The 23984-nt window shown below is 34.8% G+C and overlaps 1 protein-coding gene across 1 annotated transcript in view; it reads right to left on the reverse strand.

Annotated features, from left to right (window-relative positions):
- The window catches only part of SPRED1 (sprouty related EVH1 domain containing 1), a 117784-nt gene that overhangs the window by 12333 nt on the left and 81467 nt on the right, over positions 1-23984 (reverse strand). Inside the window, exon 5 of the mRNA XM_032623837.1 lies at positions 18481-18633. Coding sequence (XP_032479728.1) covers positions 18481-18633 — 153 coding nt within the window. The remainder of the gene's footprint in view (positions 1-18480; positions 18634-23984) is intronic.

A 23984-nucleotide genomic window follows, 5' to 3' on the forward strand; every position in this document is an offset into this window, starting at 1 on the left:
CCTGAAAAAGAATTCAGAGTAATGATAGTAAAGATGATTCAAAATCTTGGAAATAGAATAGAGAAAATACAAGAAATGTTTAACAAGGACCTAGAACTAAAAAGCAAACAAAGAATGATGAACAACACAATAAGTAAAATTAAAAATACTCTAGAAGGAATCAATACCAGAATAACTGAGGCAGAAGAACGGATAAGTGACCTGGAAGATAAAATAGTGGAAATAACTACTGCAGAGCAGAATAAAGAAAAAAGAATGAAAAGAATTGAGGACAGTCTCAGAGACCTCTGGGACAACAGTAAATGAACCAATATTTGATTATAGGGGTCTCAGACGAAGAGAAAAAGAAAGGGTCTGAGAAAATATTTGAAGACATTATAGTTGAAAACTTCCCAACATGGGAAAGGAAAGAGTCAATCAAGTACAGGAAGTGCAGAGAGCCCCATACAGGATAAAGCCAAGGAGAAACATGAAAAGACACATATTAATCAAACTATCAAAAAATAAATTCAAAGAAAAAATATTAAAAGCAGCAAGGGAAAAGCAACAAATAACATACAAGGGAATCTCCATAAGATTAACAGCTGATCTTTCAGCAGAAACTCTCCAAGCCAGAAGGGAGTGGTAGGACATATTAAAGCGATAAAAGGGAAAAACCTACAACAAAGATTACTCTACACAGCAAGGATCTCATTCAGGTTCAACAGAGAAATTAAAACCTTTACAGACAAGCAAAAGCTGAGAGAATTCAGCACCACCAAACCAGCTTTACAACAAATGCTAAAGGAACTTCTCTAGGCAGGAAACACAAGAGAAGGAAAAGACCTACAAAAACAAACCCAAAACAATTAAGAAAACGGTAACAGGAACATACATATTGATAATTAACTTCAGTGTAAATGGATTAAATGTTCCCACCAAAAGACACAGACCAGCTGAATGCAAAAACAAGACCCACATGTATGCTGTCTACAAGAGACCACTTCAGACCTAGGGACACATACAGACTGAAAGTGAGGGGATGGAAAAAGGTATTCCATGCAAATGGAAATCAAAAGAAAGCTGAAGTAGCAATACTCATATCAGACAAAACAGACTTTAAAATAAAGACTATTACAAGAGACAAAGAAGGACACTACATAATGATCAAGGGATCAATCCAAGAAGATATAACAATTGTGAATATTTATGTACCCAACATAGGAGCACATCAATACATAAGGCAAACGCTAATAGCCATAAAAGGGGGAATCAACAGTAACAATAATAGTAGGGGACTTTTAACACCCACCCCACTTTCACCAAAGGACAGATCATCCAAAATGAAAATAAAAAAGGAAACACAAGCTTTAAAAGACACATTAGACCAGATAGACTTAATTGACATTTATAGGACATTCCATTCAAAAACAACAGAATACAGTTTCTACTTAAGTGCTCATGGAACATTCTCCAGGATAGATCATATCTTGGGTCACAAATCAAGCCTCGGTAAATTTAAGAAAACTGAAATAGTGACAAGTATCTTTTCCGACCACAATACTATGAGATGAGATATCAATTACAGGGAAAAAACTGTAAAAAATATAAACACATGGAGGCTAAACAATACTCTACTAAATAACCAAGAGATCACTGAAGAAATCAAAGAGGAAACCAAAAAATACCTAGAAACAAATGACAATGAAAACCAGATGGCCCAAAACCTATGGGATGCAGCAAAAGCAGTTCTAAGACAGACGTTTATAACAATACAATCCTACCTCAAGAAACAATAAAAATCTCAAATAAACAACCTAAACTTACACCTAAAGCAATGAGAGAAAGAAGAACAAAAATCCCCCTGAAAGTGAGCAGAAGGAAAGAAATCATAAACATCAGATCAGAAATAAATGAAAAAGAAAAGGAAACAATAGCAAAGATCAGTAAAACTAAAAAAGCTGGTTCTTTGAGAAGATAAACAAAACTGATAAACCATTAGCCAGACTCATCAAGAAAAAAAGGGAGAAAACTCAAATCAACAGAATTAGAAATGCAAAAGGAGAAGTAACAACTGAAAGTGCAGAAATACAAAGGATCATGAGAGACTACCACAAGCAACTATATGCCAATAAAATGGACAACCTGGAAGAAATGAACAAATTCTTAGAAAAGCATAACCTTCTGAAACTGAGCCAGGAAGAAATAGAAAATATGAAGAGACCAATCACAAGCACTGAAACTGAAACTGATTAAGAATCTTCCAGCAAACAAAAGCCCAGGACCAGACAGCTTCACAGGTGAATTCTATTAAACATTTAGAGAAGAGCTAACACCCACCCTTCTCACACTCTTCCAAGACATAGCAGAGGGGGGAACACTCCCAAATTCATCCTACAAGGCCACCATCACCCTGATACCAAAACCAGACAAAGATGTCACAAAGAAAGAAAACTGCAGGCCAATATCACTGATGAACATAGATGGAAAAATCCTCAACAAAATACTAGCAAACAGAATCCAACAGCACGTTAAAAGGACCATACACCAGGATCAAGTGGGGTTTATGACAGGAACACAAGGATTCTTCAATATACGCAAATCGATCAATGTGATACACTATATTAACAAACCGAGGATAAAAACAGTATGATCATCTCAGTAGATGCAGAAAAAGCTTTCGACAAAATTCAAAACCCATTTATGATAAAAACTCTCCAGAAAGTGGGCATAGAGGGAACCTACCTCAACATAATAAAGGCTATATATGACAAACCCACAGCCAACATCATTCTCAATGGTGAAAAACTGAAACCATTTCCTCTAAGATCAGGAACAAGACAAGGTTGCCTACTCTCACCACTATTGTTCAACATGGTTTCGGAATTTTTAACCACAGCAATCAGAGAAGAAAAAGAAATAAAAGGAATCAAAATTGGAAAAGAAGAAGTAAAACTGTTACTGTTTGCAGATGACATGAAAGTATACATAGAGAATCCTAAAGATGCTACCAGAAAACTATCAGAGATAATCAATGGATATGGTAAAGTAACAGGATACAAAATTAATGCACAGAAATCTCTTGCATTCCTATACACTAATGATGAAAAATCTGAAAAAGAAATTAAGGAAACAATCCCATTTACCCCTGCAACAAAGAGAGTAAAATACCTAGGAATAAACCTACCTAAGGAGACAAAAGACCTGTATGCAGAAAACTGTAAGACACTGATGAAAGAAATTAAAGAGGATAGAAACAGCTGGAGAGACATACCATGTTCTTGGATTGGAAGAATCAACCTTGTGAAAATGACTATACTACTACCCAAAGCAATCTACAGATTAAATGTAAGCCCTAGCAAGCTACCAATGGCATTTTTCACAGAACTAGAACAAAAAATTTTACAATATGTATGGAAACACAAAAGGCCCCTAACAGCCAAAGCAATCCTGAGAAAGAAAAATGAAGCTGGAGGAATCAGGCTCCCTGACTTCACACTATACTACAAAGGTACAGTAATCAAGACAGTATGGTTGGTACTGGCTCAAAAACAGAAATATAGATCAATGGAACAGGAGAGAAAGCCCAGAGAAATCCATGCACACATGGTCACCTTATCTTTGATAAAGGAGGCAAGGATAAACAATGGAGAAAAGACAGCCTCTTCAATAAGTGGTGCTGGGAAAACAGGACAGCTACATGTAAAAGAATGAAATTAGAACACTCCCTAACACCATACACAAAAATAAACTCAAAATGGATTAAAGACCTAAATGTAAGGCCAGACACTATAAAACTGCTAGAGGGAAACATAGGCAGAACACTCTATGACATAAATCACAGCAAGATCCTTTTTGACCCACCTCCTAGAGAGATGGAAATAAAAACAGAAATGATCAAATGGGACCTAATGAAACTTAAAAGCTTTTGCACAGCAAAGGAAACCATAAACAAGATGAAAAGACAACCCTCAGAATGGGAGAAAATATTTGCAAATGAAGCAATTGACAAAGGATTAATCTCCAAAATATACAAGCAGCTCATGCAGCTCAATATCAAAAAAACAAACAGCCCAATCCAAAAATGGGCAGAAGACCTAAATAGACATTTCTCCAAAGAAGATATACAGATTGCCAACAAACAAATGAAAGGATGCTCAACATCACTAATCATTAGAGAAATGCAAATCAAAACCACAATGAGGTGTCACCTCACACTGGTGAGAATGGCCATCATCCAAAAATCTCCAAACAATAAATGCTGGAGAGGGTGTGGAGAAATGGGAACCATTTGCACTGTTGGTGGGAATGTAAATTGATATAGCCACTAGAGAACAGTTTGGAGGTTCCTTAAAAAACTAAAAATAGAACTACCATATGATCCAGCAATCCCACTACTGGGCGTATACCCTGAGAAAACCATAATTCAAAAGGAGACACGTACCACAATGTTCATTGCAGCACTATTTACAATAGCCAGGACATGGAAGCAACCTAAATGTCCGTCGACAGATGAATGGATAAAGAAGATGTGGCACATATATATAATGGAGTATTACTTGGCTATAAAAAGAAATGAAATTGAGTTATTTGCAGTGAGGTGGATGGAGCTAGAGTCTGTCATACAGAGTGAAGTAACTCAGAAAGAGAAAAACAAATACCGTATGCTAACACATATATATGGAACCTAAAAAAAAAAAGTGCTTCTGATGAACATAGGGGCAGGACAGGAATAAAGACACAGACGTAGAGAATGGACTTGAGGACCCGGGGAGTGGGTAGGGTAAGCTGGGATGAAGTAAAAGAGTAGCACTGACATATATACACTACCAAAGGTAAAACAGGTAGCTAGTGGGAAGCAGCTGCATAGCACAGGGAGATCAGCTCGGGGCTCTGACCACCTAGAGGTGTGGGATAGGGAGGGTGGGAGGGAGGTGTAAGAGGGAGGGGATATGGGGATATATGTACACATATAACTGATTCATTTTGTTATACAGCAGAAACTAAGACAACATTGTAAAGCAATTATACTCCAATAAAGATGCTAAAAAACAATAAAGAAATGAACAGATTCAGCAAGCAGGGAATCAGTAAGGACACAGGTGAACTAAACACCACCTTCAATCAAGTGGATATAATTGACATCTGAAGACTACTTCATCCAACAACAGCAGAATACACATTTTTGCAAGCTTACATGGAACCTTAAGCAAGATAGACCACATTCTTGAACATAAAACAAACCTTAACAAATTTAAAAGAGTAGAAATCATACAATGTCCATTCTCAGACTATGAAGGAATTCACGTATAAGTCAGTAACAGAAGGATATCTGGAAAATCACCAAATAAGTGGAAGTTAAACAACACACTTCTAAATAACGCATGGGTCAAAATAGAAATATCAACAGAAATTAAAAATTATTTTGAAATAAATAGAAATGAAAACACAACTTATCAAATGTTGTGGGATACAGCAATAGTAGTGCATAGAGGGAAATTTATAGCATTAAATATATTAGGAAAGAAGATCTAAAATCAATAATATAAGTTTCTACCTTAGAAAACTAGGAAAAGATTCAATCCACAGCAAGGAAAAGAAATAATAAGAATTAGAGTAGAAATCAATGAAACTGAAAGCAGGAAATCAACAGAGAATATTAATTAAAGCAAAAGTTGGTTCTTTAAAAAGATCCGCAAAACTGATAAGCCTCTAGTCAGGACAACTAAGAGAAAAAAAAGAGGACACAAATCACTATCAGAAACGAAAAAGGAGGTTATCACTACAGATTCCATGAACATTTAAAAGGATAATAAAGGAATGCTATGAACAACTCTACATCCACTAATCTGATAACCTAGATGAAATGTATCTATTCCTTGAAAGACACAATCTGCCAAAACTCACACAAGAAGAAGAAAACAATCTGAATAGGTCTATCTATATCTATTAAAGAAGTTGAACGGATAATTAATAACCTTCCAAAATAGAAAGCACACAGATCCAGCTGGGGTTTACTGGTGAATACCACAAAACTTTAAGTAAGAAATTACACCAATTCTCTCCAATCCCTTTCAGAAGATAGAAAACAGAAAATACTTCCTAACTCATTCCAAGAGGTCAGCATTATCTTAATCCTAAAACCAGACAAAAACATTACCAAAAAGGAAAACAAACAAAAATACAGACATCTCAAATAAACACTGATGCAAAAATCCTCAACAAAATATTAGCTCATTGAATCCAACAATCTATAGAAAGAATTATACATCATGACCAAGTGGATTCAACCCCACTATGCAAGGCTGGTTTAACATTAAAATATCTATTAATGTAACACATCAAATCACATGATCTTATCGATATATTGTGAAAAAGTATTTGACAAAATCCAACACCCATTCATGATAAAAACTCTGTAAATTGGGAACAGTGGAGAACTTCTTCAACTTATAAAGAATATCTACAGAAACCCTGAAACTAATATAATTAATGGTGAGAAACTTTTAGTTTTCCCACTAAGATCAGGTACAAGGAGGCAAGGATGTCCCTTCTCTCACCATTCCTTTTCAACATCATACTGGAATTTCTAGCTAATGCAGTAAGACAAGAAAAAGACATAAACAGTATACAGATCGAGAAGAAATAAAGCTGTCCATGTTCACAGATGACATGATCATCTATATAGAAAATTTGAAAAAATCAACAAAATAACTCCTGCATCTAATAAATGATTTATAGTAAAGTTGCAGGATACAAGGCTTATACACAAAAGACAATCACTTTTCTATAAACCAACAATGAACAAGGGATTTCCCTGGTGGTCCAGGGGTTAAGACTCTGTGCTTCCACTGCAGGGGGCAAAGGTTTGATCCCTGGTCAGGGAACTAAGATTCCACATGCTATATGGTGCGGCAAAAACAAACAAACAAACCAGAAGTGGAATTTGAAATTAAAAACCATTTACGTTAGCATCCCCCAAAATGAAATACTTAATGCATAAATCTAACAAAATACGTACAAGATCTGTATGAGGAAAACTATCAAACTCTGATGAATGAAATCAAAGAAATAAATATAGATAATCCATGTTTGTAAATTGGAAGATTCAAGGCTGTCACATGTCAGTTTTTCCCCAGCTGGCCTATAGATTCAATGCAATCCCAATTAATATCCCAGCAAGTTATTTTGTGGATATTAACAAAATGGTTTTAAAGTTTACATAGACAGGCAAAAGACCCAGAATAACCAACACAGTACTGAGGGAGAATAAAAGTTAGAGAACTGATATTATCTGACTTCAAGATCTTCTATAAAGCTACACTAAGAAAGACGGTGTGGTACCAGCAAAAATAAAAAATAGGTCAATGGAACAGAATAGATGACTTTGGTTATGGCAGTGACTTTTAAGATATATCAAAGATTCATGAAAGAAAGCATTGATAAGCTGGGCCTCATTAAAATTAAAAACATCTACTCTGAAAAATAAAATGTCAAGAGAATGAGAAGACAAGTCACAGAGTAAGAGACAATATTGTAAAAGATACCTGATAAAGGACTGATACCTATAATGTACAAAAACCTCTTTTTTTCTTTATATGTGTCATATTTTTCATTAATAGGTTCCTTCTTTAGATAAAATATACAAAGAACTATTAAAAAATCAACAATAAGAAAATACACAACCTGATTTAAAAATGTGCCAAGGACCTCAACAGACACTTCCCCAAGGAAGATATACAGATGGCAAATCAGCGTATTAAAAGATGCTCCACGCCATAAGTCACCACAGGGAAATGCAAGTTAAAAATACGAGATACCACTACACACCCAGTAGCATGGCCAATATCCAGAACACTGACAACACCAAGTGCTGGGGAGGACACGGAGCAACAGGAAACCTCATTCATTACTGATGGGAATGCAAGATGGTACAGCCACTTGGGAAAACAATTTGGCAGTTTCTTATAAAACTAAGCATACTCTTCCCATATGATCCAGCAATTGTACTCCTTGGTATTTACCCGAGGGAATGAAAAACATGTCCACACAAAAACCTGCACACAAATGTTTACAGCAGCCTTATTCATAATTGCTAAAACTTGGAAGAAACTAAGTTTATCTATTCAGTAGGCTCAGTGGATACACAAACAGTGGTATATCCAGACAATGGAATATTACTCAGTATTGAAAAAAAAAGACATGAAAAAACCTTACGTGCATATTACTAAGTGAAAGGTTACATACTGTATGATTCCAACTATATGACATTCTGGTAAAGGTAAAACTATGGAGACAGTAAAAAGATCAGTGGTTGCCAGGATCTGTGTTTGGGAGAAGGGAGAGGTAAGGAGGGAAGAACAGGCAGAGAACAGAGGATTTTTAGGTCAGTGAAAAAAGTCTATATGATACTATAATGATGGACACATATCATTATATATTTGTCCAAATCCACAGAATGCACAACACCAAGAATGAACCCTACTGTAAACTATGCACTTTGGGTGATTATATGATGTATCAATGTAGGTTCACCAATTGTAACAAATGCACCACTCAGGTGGTACTTACCACTTTTTGGCCACATATTTAATTTACACACACATGCAAGTGTGTGTATGTGTTTATACCTAATTTTTTTAATACCTAATTCTTTTAATAGCAGCTTAGTATTCCACTGAATGGATGACTTAATTTAACTAGTCTGATTTATATATATATATAGGCTTTCCCCCACCTTTTGCTGTTACAAACAATACTGCATAAATTATCCTTATACATATTTACCTTTAATACACATGTCCAAGTGTATCTGTATCAGAAATTGCTAAAAGTAAAAATGCTGGATTAAAAAGTTTGTATGCTTCAATTCAAAAAGCAATTTAAATGGATATATCCAACTCGAACCACCTACTCAGTATTAGTAGTGTCTTAAACAGGAAAGAAAGTTTAATAAAAATAGTTAACGACTGAAGAGGTTATCTCATTCCTGGCCTTGTTTCCTGCAGTTTTGAATTTTACTTTCATTAGCACTTTAATCACATGGTAGGAACATAAAGAGGAACAGAAGTATTTCAATTTTAATTATGTTGTAGGACTAAAGGACTGATGTGGGATGAAGTAAGATTTCTGGATTACTTTTTTTTTTTTAAAGATCTTTATTTTTGGCTGCATTGGGTCTTCACTGCTGCATGCAGGTTTTCTCTAGTGGCGGCGAGCTTGTGCTACTCTTCTTTGCGGTGTGCGGGCTTCTCATCGTGGTGGCTTCTCCTGTTGCGGAGCATAGGCTCTAGGTGCTCGGGCTTCAGTAGTTGTGGCTCGTGGGCTCTAGGGCACAGGCTGGATTACTTTTGCATGATTATAACCTCTCCAATGTTTTTTTTTTTAATTGTTTATTGGAGTATAATTGACTTACAATGTGTGTTAGTTTCACATATACAGCAAAGTGAATCAGTTATACATATACATATATCCACTCTTCTTTTTAAAGTGTATTTTTGACTCATTTTGGGTCTTTGTTGCTGTGCGCAGGCTCTCTCTAGTTGCGGCGAGCAGGGGCCACTCTTAATCGTGGTGTGTGGGCTTCTCACTGCGGTGGCCTCTCTTGTTACGGAGCACGAGTTCTGAGCACGCAGTCTTCAGTAGTTGTGGCCTGTGGGCTCAGTAGTTGTGGCTCGCAAGCTCTAGAGCGCAGGCTCAGTGGTTGTGGCGCACAGGCTTAGCTGCTCTGAGGCATGTGGGATCTTCCTGGACCAGGGCTCAAACCTGTGTTCCCTGCATTGGCAGGCGGATTCTTAACCACTGTGCCACCAGGGAAGCCCCATATATCCACTCTTTTAAAAGATATATGATATCTTTTCATGAAGAAAATACAAAGCTTTATTGAGCATTATAGATGAGCTAAATAGAAGGATATATTATATATTCATGGAAAAGAAGGCTAAATTCTTCCCCAAACTAATATACAGATTCAGTGCAATTCAAATATAGACTGCAGATGGATTTTTCAACAAACTTGATAAGCTAATTCTAATTTTTTTTTTTTGGCCACACCCCATGGCATGTGGGATCCTAGTTCCCCAACCAGGGATTGAACCCACACCCCGCTGCACTGGAAGGTGGAGTCTTAACCACTGGATCACTGGGGAAGTCCCAAGCTAATTCTAAATTCTGTGGAAGACTAAACAGCTCCCCAACCCGCCAACAAAAAAGAGAAGAAGAAAAAAGTGGTAGGTGCACTTGCTCTACAGATATTAAGACTTGCTATAGAGTTAAAACATCCTATAGTAAAGAAGACAAGTGGCACTGGTGCCAGGACAAACAGACCAACAGATAAGAGAGACCAGAAATAGAAACTTGATATATGACAGATATGGCACTGCCTATTAGTAGGGGGAAGGATCCAATAAGTGGTGCTGTTAACAATCAGTAATCCATATGGAAAAAATAAAAGTGGAACAAAAATCAGTTTGTTTTACGAACAAAACTGCAAAACTTTTAGAATAAAATCAAGAGAAAAATCTTTCATATAAGGGTGGGGAGGAGTTTTTAAAAACACCACCACGAAAAGAATGATAAATTCAATTGTATTAAATTTTGGAACATCTGTTCACCAAAACACCATAAAAAGAGTGAAAAACCACCATAAACTAGGAGATACTGGCCAAAAATAAAATTCAAAAAGAAGTGTCACTGAAAATTTTATTACTCAATAACAAGTTATATAAGAGTATATGGTTAAAATTAGTTTGTAATGGAATATTCAGCGTTATTTCTCTAACCTCTCAAATGCTCAAAATATCTCTCTTATAGTCACAGAACACATGAATCCTATAGACTAATTTGCCCAAGAGCCTTTTTATAGCACATCAATATCAAAGGCCCATTTCTGTATACCCTAAAGAAACTCTTGCACAAGAATAGCTGAGGGTTTGTACTAGCAGTATGCCTAATATCAAAAATATGGCAACAACTAAAATATCTACTGGCAGAAGAAAAAGAAGTGGTAGAATTACCAAGAAAAGCATAAGAATGCTAATAAGCAAACACAGCCCAAGGTAAAGGTCACCTCTAGGATGAAGGCAAGGGAACAGGATTGGAGGTGCTCTTTTTTAAAAGTTTTTTGCTTTCTCAGGTATTCATTACATGTATTATTTTCTATGTATTAAACACATCATAAACCTTTGATTGTAAGACCATAATACATGTGGTCTTATTCATCTGCAGTGAAATGACCTCCAGGAACTTGAAAGTAAGCGAAATTGAGTAAAAGGACTATAATGGCCTCCAGGCCTATTAGATTTAACTAAAACCTGACTGAGAGCACTAGCAGTTTGAAAGAATGTACCTAATCCATCAAAAGGATTTAAGTAGTCCATGGAAGCATAGAAAATGAGCCAAAGACAAACACTGACAATACCTGTTTAAGCACTGCTAGAGGGAAAAACCTAAACTAGTGTTAGGTGACAATTCTCCATGGGTCTCACTTCTGCTGATACAGTGAGTAGAGGTACTATCTGCCTTTGCTTCAGACTATCTTTTCAAAGACGTGTGAATAGGGAAACCCTTGAAAGATATAGTATCTCTCCTTTGAAGTTAGGTTTGTTTAGTTAACGAGTATAACAAAGACACTGTGTCCCTCCCTGGCAAAAGTCAGGCAGGATTATCGCCCATTATAAAAGACTGGGGTTCCCCAAAACTCAGGGTTCCAATATTGGGATGCAAACCCACTGAGTGTGCAATATTCACCTGAGCAGCTTAGCACCACCCCCATGGGACTTGGGAAGCAAGGGGAACTGACACAAACATGAAGCTCATGCTACTCTATTGTGCTGTGAGTAACAGTCCTTTGTCTCTGACCTAGCAGTCTTATGTCTTCTGGCAGCATTCATATAACTTGCTAGCTAGGGTTAAATCTCACACTCTTCATATTTCTTGACAGCAACGAAGTAGTCTAGTCCTTTTGGCAAGGCTATTCCTCTGATGTAGGATGCTTCCAAGGTGATGCTGTTAGCATTTATTCATCTATTCTTTCATTCAACAAATATTTACTGGGTGCTTACTCTATCTTAGGAACTTCTAGATTCCTGAACGTATCAGTGAACAAACAAAAAAAGTACAAATAGGAGACAAATTATAATCAGGAAATAAGTGTTATTAAGAAAAGTAAAATAGCATAAGGATACAGTGATGGAAGGGTTGGTATTTCATTTAGAGTGCTCAGGGAAGGCTTCACAGAAGAGGTGACCTGAAGTAAGGAGCAAGCTCCAGGAACATCTGGAGGAAGAGTGTTCCAGATAAAAGGAAGAGCAGATGCAAAGCCCTGGAGGCATAGATATTCTTAATATACTTAAAACATAGGAGGTTGAGGTATTAAGGAGCTTGTGAGTGAGAAAGAATAGAAAATAAATCTGGAGAAGCCACGAACAAAATCATGCACAGCTCTGTAAAACCTCTGTATGTTGTTCTAAATAGGATGTTAGACTTTTATAAAGTTTTGAACACATTTGATTTGTATCTTTTTAAAGGATCACTTTGGTTACTGTGTGAACAGATTATTAGAGTGGATGGGAAGGATAAGAGTGTAAGTAGGGAAATTAGAAGACTATAGCAGTAAGAAAGGATGAACGTCTGAGAAATATACTTTGAATGTAGTGCTTACAGGATTGCTGATTGACTGCTGATATCTACAGTATGAGATTGACAGAGGAACGAGTCAGGATAGCTTCAAGTTTCTGCCCTGAGCAAATGTATAAGTGATATACCATTTACTTATATGGGAAACACTGGCATTAGATTTAATTAGAGTGGAGGAAGGGGGATAATCCTAACTGAAGTTCCAATTATGGGAGGACCAGAGAGGCTGAATGAATACATGCTATTAGCCTGGTGCTTGCCCAGGTCATTACGATAAGTCCCCACCGACATACATAGCCTGAGAATATATGTTTCTTGCGACCTTAAGTAACCTAATTAATCAGATCTATTGGCAGGGAACCTTTCACAATCTGTGTCTAACTTGAATATTTCAAACTATATTTATTTATTTGCTGTGGTATGGCTGTATTGGGACTTGCTGGAAGAAAAATTCCCAGATGATCCAGAAGGTTTTTTATTTTCTCTTTACCCCCTGCCCCCATATTCAAGTTTTTAAGATAAAAACAATTAAATTTTAGGTTTATCCAAGAATACGAGGGCACACACTGCTGAACTGATCAAGTCTGAATTTCATTAACCTTCTACCTCCTTTTTAATAAATCTGTAGTTCTACCTAAACTTCTCTTCAGTCTAGAAAAATGAAGTAATTCCTCTTTCAGTGTAACTCCTGTGTCCTTGATAGTCTCCTTTGGGTCTTTATCAATTATTCTCTCTGTCCCAAATCTTTAACTTCTCACTTTCTTTAACCCTTCAAATTTTAAACATATTTATTTCCTTGGCCCTCCACCTTCTAGCTCCACCTGCTCTCTAAAGGAAGGCCTCTGTAGTCAAACTTTTTAAAGGAGCTCAGACAAAAAGAAACAAGTTGTTTCTTATACTGTCACGAATGCCTCCTAATCCCACTGAAACTATGCTAGGAGTATCAATTACCTTTACAGAGATGAATCCAGGATTCATCCAGGTCCTTTATTGGACCATGTAATTGCAATACATTAATTAACTACTCCTTCACTTACCTTTTTAACTCTCCTTCTCAGGCTTCTGAGACATTATTGCCCTTTCCTAGTTCTCCTATCTGTGTGACTGTTCTTCTTCAACACTCTGTCTTTTAACATTTAGTGATCCTCAGTGTTCCAGCTTTGAATACTATTCTTCTTACAAAGTAATTCAAACTTCTCTCATAGTTTTAATTTCCATCGTTAGATAATGACTCCCAACTTTAAGTTCAGTCCATATCTCTCCCTGAGCCTCAGATTTAGAAACAATATTTGAAGAGACAATGGTGGAGAAATTTCTAAATCTGTTCAAAGATATCAGCCAGATTCAAAAAGCTCTATAAACCCAATAAAAAAAACCTAGTACCTAGGCATAGCATAATAAAACAGCGAAAAGCCAAAGATAGACAGCATTTCTCAATAGCAATGATGGAAAAGTGTGGATAATGGTGTGACATCTTTTAAAGTGGTGAAAGAAAATAAATGATAACTTAGAATGTGACAGTCAGCAAAACATCCTTCAAATATGGAGGAAATAAAAGATGTTTCCAGAAAAACGACAACGAAGATTCACCAACAGCAATAAACAGCCAATGATCCTACATGGTAGTATGGTAATAAACAAGGGATTAAAGAACAGCCAAAAGCATAAGTAGAAGGATAAACTGAAATCAATGTTGACTGTTTAAAATATTATTTTGGGAGGTTATAAATACATACACACAGAATGAATTTCATGACAACAACAACACAAACGGTAAATGAACAAGAGATAAATGGCATTAAGGTATTGTAGGATCCATGCATTTTCCAGAAGTGGTTTAAAAAACAATCAATTTAGGGTAGATTCTAAGGAGTTAACAATGCGTATTGTGACCTCTAGGATTACAATAAAAGCACTGAACTGTATTATTAATTATCTAATAAAAAAGAAAAATCAAGTAGTTAAATATACCTGAATAAGGCAAGTGGAGGAAATAATGAACAAAGAAAAATGGGGCAAACAGAAAACAAGTAAGATGGTAGATTTATACTATATCAATAATTGCAGTAAAAGGAAGGAGACAAAATACTCTAAAACACAAAAACACCCTGAGAAAAAAACGAAACCCAACTGCATATGGTTTAAAGGAGACATCTTATATATGACATATAAATGTTGAAAGTACAACGATGGGAAAACAAACACTGTGTAAACGTTAGCCAAAAGAAAATATCAGACATAGTAGACTTTTAGGCAAAAAGTATTACCAGAGATAAGGAAGGATATTTCATAATGACAAGAGAGTCAATTCAACATAAAGGTATGACAATTATAAAATTACAAGCAATATATAATAGCCTCAAAATATATAAAGTAAATAACTGATGGAATGAAAACAAGATGATTCTACCATCAAAGTTGGAGATTTTTAAACATACCTTGCTCAGTTACTGACAAGCAGATTTTTTTAAAGTTAATAAGGATAACAAACCTGACCTAATATATAGAAAGAACACTACACACAACATCTAAGAATATGAAGTCTTTTCAAGTGCACATGGCACACGGACCTTATGTTGAGTCATTAAATAAGCCTCAACAAATGTTAACGAATGAAATCATTCAGAGTATATTCTTAGAATATCTGCAATAAAAAGAAAAGTAGAAAACCCCAAATGCTTAAAAATCAATCCATTTCTGAATAATAATGAAAATATGGCATATCATCATTTTGCCAATGACTAATGTCAGAAGCAGGGTAGTACACAGCAATTGACTGCACTATTCATTCAACTTCTAGTATGTTTGAAATTTTCCATAAAAAAGGAATAAAAACCAAAATCCTGTAAAAAGACTTTCTAAAAAGAATTAGAAAATCAGCATAGTCCTGTATCTGTTAAAGAAATCGATCTGTAGCTCAAAATCATCTGATAAAGAAAATTCTGGGCTCAGATGGCTTCACCAGGAAATTCTACCAAACATTTAAGAAAAACAACAAATTTTAAACTTTTGCACAAACCGCAAAAAAGAAACACTGCCCAATTTGTTTCATGGAGTTAGCATACCTTGATTACAACACCTGCCTGGGATTTTATGGGAAAAGAAAATTATATGCCAATCTCTTCCATGAACACAGACATAAGAATCCTAGATAAAATATTATTAAACCCAATTTTATGTGTGCATATGTTTATATGTGTATGTATAATGAGTATTATATGGCAACCAAGATGGGTTTATTCCAAGACTGCAAGGTTGCAAACCAATTATTACAATTTACCAATCAACAGAATCAACAAGGAAAAAAATTAGAATCATCTCAATTACTGCAGAAGCATGTCATAAAAAACTTAGTAATGTGGGAATAATAGATAGATACCTTAATCTGTTAAAAGGATCTATGAAAACATACAGCAAATATCATAGTCAATGATGAATACAATGAATATAGAAAGCTTTCCCCTGAGATAAGGAACAAAATAAGAAAGTCAATCCCCCCTGCACTAGAAGTCCTAGCCAGTGTGACAAGAAACAGACATTTAAAAAATTTACAGATTTTAAGTACAGAGTTAATAAATTAGTTTAACAATGTCTCTGGATATAAGATCAATTTACAAAATATACTTATAATTAATAACTAAATAAACTTACAAAAATTAAATACCTAAGAATAAATCTAACAAAAGATAAATGAATGAATTTACCACTTCATGGATTAGAAGATTCAGTATTGTCAAGATGTTAACTTCCTCCAAATTAATTTATGAATGCAATACAATGTCAATAAAAATTCTAGAAGTTTTGTGGAAATTGATAAGCTGACTCTAAAATTTACATATGTCCAAGAACAACAAGATCTTAAAGGACAAAGCTGGGGGACATAACTCCCAGATCCCAGAAATATTATATAACTACTGTTATTTTAAAAGTGTGATACCGGTATAAAAATAGACAAATAGGCTAAGGGAACAGAACAGAGAATAGAAATAGATCCACACACATACAGTCACATGACAAAGCTGAAAATGCAATGCACTTGTTTCAGAAAGCATAGATTTTTTACTATATGGTGCTGGATCACTGGCTATCCAGATTTGGGGGTTGTGGTGCAGGGAGGGAACCCTTGACCTCCTAATCTTATACCACTTACAAAAATCAAACATGAAAGAAAAAATAATAAAGTTTCTAAAAGACAACATAAAATATCTTCATGGCTTGGTGAGGATACTCAAAGATTTCTTATACATGACACAAAAAGCACTAACCACAGAGGGAATGATCACTAAATCACTCTTCTATTAAAATTAAGAACTCTTATTCAGCAAAAGACATTATTAAGAGAGTGAAAAGACAGACCACCAGAGAGAAGATATCTGCAATATATATATACCCAACAAAGGACTTATTTCCAAAATAAACAAAAAGAAAATGGCTATAAATCAATAAGAAAAAGACAACTCAATATTAGATGTGCAAAATACTTGAATAGGTGCTTTACAAAACAATTTCTAAATGGTCAATAAGCATATAAAAAAAGGTGCTCAACAGCAGTAGTAATCAGGGAAGTATAAACTAAAATCACAATAAAATACTACTTTACTTCCACTAAGTGACTAAATTGGGGAAAAAAGGGGGGAGGGGGAAAGGCGGGGTGCAATACCAAGTATTCAGGAAAATTCCCACAACTAGTGGGAATGTAAACCTGGTACACCGCTTTGGATTTTTTTGTTTGTAAGTAAAAGTGACACTCCATAAAAATGCACTGTGTTTAACCTGTGGTTTCTTGTGTCTTCTGGCACATGAATGTGTACCCAGGTTTGCGAAACAACAAACAAGATTTAAGTCCAAGGTGGTTTGCAGGACATAAAACCCCAACAGTCTGGCTCTCGTTCTCTTTGCCTCTCTTTTTCACCCTCCATGTTGTTTTCTCCCTAGATCATGCATACCTCTGCTCATACTGTTCCCTGCTATGGACTAAATGTTTGTGTCACCCCTGGCCCCCACAAATTATATGAAACCCAAACCCCCAATGTGATGCTATTTGGAGATGGGGTCTTCAGGAGGTAATTAGGTCATGAAGGGTGTGGTCCTGGTATGATAGGATTAGTGCCCTTTATAAGAGACACCAGAGAGCTTGCTCACTTGGGCGTTCTCTGGCACTGAGACAAAGCAGCTGTCTGTAATCCAAGAAGAGAGCCCTCACTAGGAATCAACCGTGCTGGCACCCTAACTTTGGGACTTCCAAGCTTTCAGAACTGTGAGGAAAAAAACCTGTTATTTAATCCACCCAGTTTATGGTATTTTGTTATGGCAGACTATGCTGACTAAAATTCCCTGTTTAAAACATTCATCCCCTCGCTCCTCCTGTGTTTTCCCCCCCAATTTTCATCACCAGCCCCACCCTCTTCAATTAGTTAACAATTTTTCTCATCCTTGAAAAGTTCAGGTGTATCTTAAGAAAAAACACAAACTCTTATCTTCCACAACGACTTCAATACCCCTATCCTGTGCTCCCAATCACTATGAGCACGTATCTATTACACCATCATAAACTCTCTTAGAACAGAAACTATGGTTTATGTTCCTTTGTATCCCTCTACTGGATAATGAAAATGTAACCAACACCTTTTCCCCTTTATCATCAAAAAATTTAAAGTCAAATTTATGACTCAATTATTAAACCTGTTTAGGACATTATGACATATATGTATTGTCTCATTCCGGATTTGATTCATTATAAATCTTATTCTCCTGGGTTTCTGTTGTTCTTTGACTGGTAAAGGGCAGATGGTCCTAATGTTCTCATCTAACACATCCGATTTCTATAAATATGAATAATATATTGAAAAATATTTATTTTCTCACCTGATTGGCTTGGCTTTGCAAGTAGACTCTTCTGGCATTCAGATCTTCAAAGGGAGAAGGTCTTGAGCTTCTGTAAGGCTCACTGGTTATAACTGTCTCTTGCTGGAAGAGATGATCTTTCACTAGAGAACTGGAAGTATCCTCTTCAGCTGCCTAATGGGAACAATCCCCAACTCATTAGTTACCAGAATGTAAAAAACAACAACAAAATAAGATACCTTCACTCTAACAAAAATTTAGAAAATCAGTAAGTATGTACCACCACCATCAATGTGTATGGCAATTCCCCAAACTCAAATGTGCGTTAGGAAGCCATGTCAAAATAAAATAATATGAATTTTAAAAAAATCAACTTTATAAGCAAAATGGACTTTCTTAAAAAAAATAATATAGATTGTAAAGCAATTATACCCCAATAAAGATGTTTAAAAAAAAAAAAAAATATATATATATATTTAAAATTTAAAAAAAAAAAAAAAAAAAAAAAAAAAAAAAAATAATATAGGAAGAATTAGAAGGCTATCCATGGCAAGTGAGAAAGATATCTAATTACAATAAAGCTGCTAATTATAACTAAAAGTGATATATGTACAGAGAAAATGAAGAAATTATGAGGAAAAAATACAAATCAATAAAATTGTTACTCTGCAAGTTTTTTTTAAAGAACTTTTTTCTTTTTACACAGTACCAAGGATTGTGCTGTGTGATACGAGGGATCGAAGAAGGAAGACAGTAGTCCACGTAATTTTAAAAGTAATTGAATGAGTGAATTAATTAATTAGCCTGAACTTGCTGATTATTTAGAAGGATTCAAACCATATACAAGACTCAGTGAAGGAGATATGCTCAATCAATGACAGTCACTAACAAAATGCTTTTGGAATTTCATAAACAATATTTCTGTAAAATAAATGTTGAATAAGTGAAACTTAGCACATTACAAAACAAAGTCCTGAAAAGGTTTTGTTTCCTTTTTTTTTTTAAGAAATGAGATAACTCTTTGCTATTATTTTTCCCGTTAGTATATAATTATTTGGGAAGAAAAAGTGACAGCCAACTAAAATTACAGAAATACCTTTACTGGCTCACTCTAAAGTAATTTAGAGTAATCATTATAGGGCTAATAATTTTAAAGGTAGAAACACAAGCTTTTTTATAAAAATAAAAAACATTAAAATTTGGTATTACTTCTAATATTAAACAATGAAGTTCATAAAAGTTATTAAAATTTGGTATTACTTCTAATATTAAGCAATAAAGTTCATAAAAGTTATAGCTAAGATATTATAAATTTATAAATGCATGTTCTGGTCCTTGCTCTGAAATCCCAGTATTTCTAATTAATAGGTTAATTCCAGGTATTTTGGTAAGCATTTTTAAGTTGAACTAAATCATTTATTACCCAAATACTATACACATTTTATTTGTTTAATAATGAAATAATACTCCACATACCCCCCCCGCCACTCTGTATTTGAGATAATAAACTGAGACATTGTTCAGTCCTTGCCCGAAACCCTTCTGGATTCATGCAGAATATCTCTTTTGGTCAGTAAAATAAAATAATTTTCTAAACAAGCTAATCTTCTGAGTGTCTTTCAAATCCATTTTCTCTTCTCCATATCCACTTACCTACTCTCTTAATGCAAGCTCTCATTATCCTTTTTTGCCTCTCTTATTTTAGTAGGTTTCTAAGTGATCTCCTTGTTTCCAGTCTTGTGAAAAGGCTAGGCATGCAAATCTGTTGGTTTTTCTACTCAGAATCCTTCTAAGGTATCCAATTATCAAAGCTCTATTGGGGAACCCTGTACACACTGGAGAATAGAGGGCCGAGAATCATTATTGTCTGAGGAACGCTTTCAAGATACATAATTTACACAATCCATAGAAATGGGCTCTCTCACCCCAGAAGCACTGAGGTACAAGACAAAGTCCAACTTTATTTCACAGGAAAAAGAAATAGACAACAAATACATGAAAAGAAGATGATGGACTTCAATTAAAGACTTAAAAATGTGATGACAATTTTTTATACGGACTAGAAAAGATGGAAAATATAATAATACTCAACACTGGCAAGGGTATGGAGAAACAGGATATTTTGCACTGTTGGTGGGAGTGCATTTCTTCTTTGAGAAAGTGATCGTATATACAGATACATACACAAATAATCATCGTAGCACTCTTTTTAACAAAAAAAGAAAAGGAGAAAACATCCTATGGCTGTATCAGCACAGGACTGGTTAAAAAATTATGGTATACATATATGATAGAATTCTAAAAGCCATTAAAAAGATCTGTATGCAGTACTCACAAGATATTGCTAAATGAAAAAAAGCTAGGGACAGAACTGTCAGTATGACATGATCCTATCTGTCAAATTGATAGGATGGATGAATAGGTATTTAAAAATTTTATCAGTTTAAGGAAGGATATACACCAAACCACTGATATTTCCCTTAGGAAATATTTTATATAAAGGACTATAGACATAATAATATAAAGGTAATAAAGTGAATATGTGTATACTTATCACCCAACTTAAGAAAGAGAAATAACCAAGACAGCAAATATTATATTATCAAGACAACAAATAATAGCATCCCCCACCTCTACCACTTGGATAGGTAAATATTATCTTGAAGTAGTTGTTTATTTTACAATTTCTTACTGTTCTTTACAGCTTTACCACATAAGTATTATTCCTAAACAATATTTAGTTCTAGATGCTTCTGAATTTTATTTGACTGATATCATGCTATTTGGGACATTTTGGAACTTGCTTTTTTTGCTCATTTTTTTTCATGAAACTTATTCATGTTGATATATGTAGCAATAGCTCACTCATTTTCACTTCTTTGTAGTGATGATAGCTAACACCTATTAAGCATTTTCTATGTAGCAGACATTGCCTCAAGTACTTTACATGGGTTAACTCATTTTATCCTCACAACAACCCTTCGAGCTAGTTAGCATTATTATCTCTATTCCACAGGAAGAAACTAAAGCTCAAAGACATTATGTAACTTGCCTAAGATAAAACACTTAATTTTTTGCTATTTCAAACAAGGGTGCTAAGAACATTCTTCTACAGGCCTCATGATACATATATACAAGAATTTTCTGGTACATATCCAGGGGTGGAAATGCTAGATTATAAGATACACGTATGCTCTGATTTATAAATTAAAATTATTTTCCAAGGTGGTTTTAACAATTCATATATCCACAAGCAATGTTCTATATTCTCACTAAGACTAGGCATTATCACAACTTTCACTCTTATTTATGGATATACTATTTAATTTCTATGATAATGGACTAGTCTTACTAAAAATTACAGTGTTTTCTTTTCATGAACAAGAAATTTTGAGAATGAACAAAAGAACTAACAAATGAATGCGTAGGTTTGTTACTTTACCATGGCTCCTACTCTGTTTCATCATCCCTTTTTGCTTCAGATGTACTGTTTCTCTCCAGTACTGTCTAACATTTCACACTTCTGATTCTTTGTACATGTAATTTCCTCTGCCCACAAAGACTATCTTCAATTTTTCCACTAGGAAAACTTCTTTTTAGAGTTTGGGATTAACATATACACACTACTATATATAAAACAGATAATCAACAAGGACCTACTACATAGCACAGGGAACTCTACTCAATATTCTGTAATAACCTATATGGGAAAAGAATCTGAAAAAGAATGAATGTATGTATATGTATAACTGAATCACTTTGCTGTACACCTGAAACTAACACAACGTAAATCAACCATACTCCAATATAAAATAAAAATTAAAAAAAAAGAACTCCTTAACATCAGCCATAAACGCCTCAAAAAGTCTGTTAATCTACTCCAAAGTTACTCCCTCCTCTGAACTTCCTCAAAAATACTTATATCACCCTATATTCTAAGTGTTCTTTTATTTGTTTTTTTCCTGTGAGCCAGTAATGACTTTCCCTCTGTTTTATTCCTAGAGCTTAGAACTACACCTGACACACAGTGAGTACCCTATAAATAATCAGTGATATGCAAATAACCACAAGTCAGATCACATTATGTTAATATAGACCCTTGGGAGTAACTTTGGCAATAGAAAAAAATGTAGAAAAAGAACTCCTTAAGCAACAATGAAAAGTCTTCACCCACAAAAGAAATAATTTTAATAACTGTTAAAAGTTCAAATTACACAAAAAATTCTTCACACACCCCCCCATATGGAATAGCACCTATTATTATTTGACATGTATCTTTCTAGACTTAATACATATATATATTTATAGTCTATGTATAATTTGATTCCTTTTATATATTTAGGTCTATCCATGTAGTGCTTTCTTTTACCACAAAACATACCATGAACCTCTCCCTGTGTCAATATATAAAGATGTACCCTGTGCTTTAAAATGGTTGCAAAGAAGTTCAATATTTGTGTATGTTATGTATTCTGTAGGCAAAACTCGAATTAGGGGCATTTAAATAGCTTCCAATTTTTTGGTCATATACATTTCAACACACCTCCTTATAAATACATCTTGGTGCACTGGTAGTATTATTTCCTTAGGACTAATTCCCATTAATACTACAGAGTATAAGCTACCCTCTAGCAAACTTATGTGCCCTTTGAAAACCTCAAGAAAGACTATTTCCTCACACCTCTACCCACACTGGGCCTTATCATTTAACTATCTCTGCCAAACTCATATAAGAAAAAAATTTTAATTGTTATTTTATGAAAAAGATTATTTGTACCATTTCCATTATTAAAATTAATAGTAGCCAAAACATTTTTTAAAACTTGGATCAGACTGAGTAAAAAGTATTCTGGCTTAGTCAAACTTGAATGTTTTTTACTGGATTAAAACTCTTTAAAGGTAACAATTACTATGGGAAAAGGGGTGTAATCTCAAGTTAGGTGGTGGAAAATGCCAAAAAATCTTCCACAAGAGCAGAAAATCTAATGTATGATACGCACAAAGGATGTACATACATTTGCATGAGCTCCAGCTTTTAAAAAGTTGTCTATAGCAATAATATACATCCACATTCAATGCTTTTAGTACTGTGCTGGCATTGGCTCATTTGTATTTACCTAAAAAGTAAACCATGCCAAGATTTCATGTACAGTGGAAATCTGTTCCACTCTCAGAGGCTGGTATAATAATTATTCTTCTATGGTTGCTCAGAGATTGTTTAGCTTTTTATTTCTCCAAGACTATTACAGCAATTTTGTGTGTAGAGGCAAAAGGATGCAGTATAAAGTAATAAAATAATTCTAGCTGTAGTTCTCTTTCAGAACATAAGTCTAGATGATAGCTGTAGAGAAAATAAATACAGATTTTGCTTTTCTCCTTCCTTTGTCCCTTCTCTCTATATTAATTCTGAGGCAGAGAAAACAGCATTGTTCTGTAAACTTTTTAAAATGTATGATTCCCAATAAACAATATAGTGCGAAAAACACTGATATCACAGTCTATCAGTTGTTCCAAACTTTCATTCT

Source organism: Phocoena sinus, chromosome 2 (assembly GCF_008692025.1).
Source record: "Phocoena sinus isolate mPhoSin1 chromosome 2, mPhoSin1.pri, whole genome shotgun sequence".
Lineage (NCBI taxonomy): Eukaryota > Metazoa > Chordata > Mammalia > Artiodactyla > Phocoenidae > Phocoena > Phocoena sinus.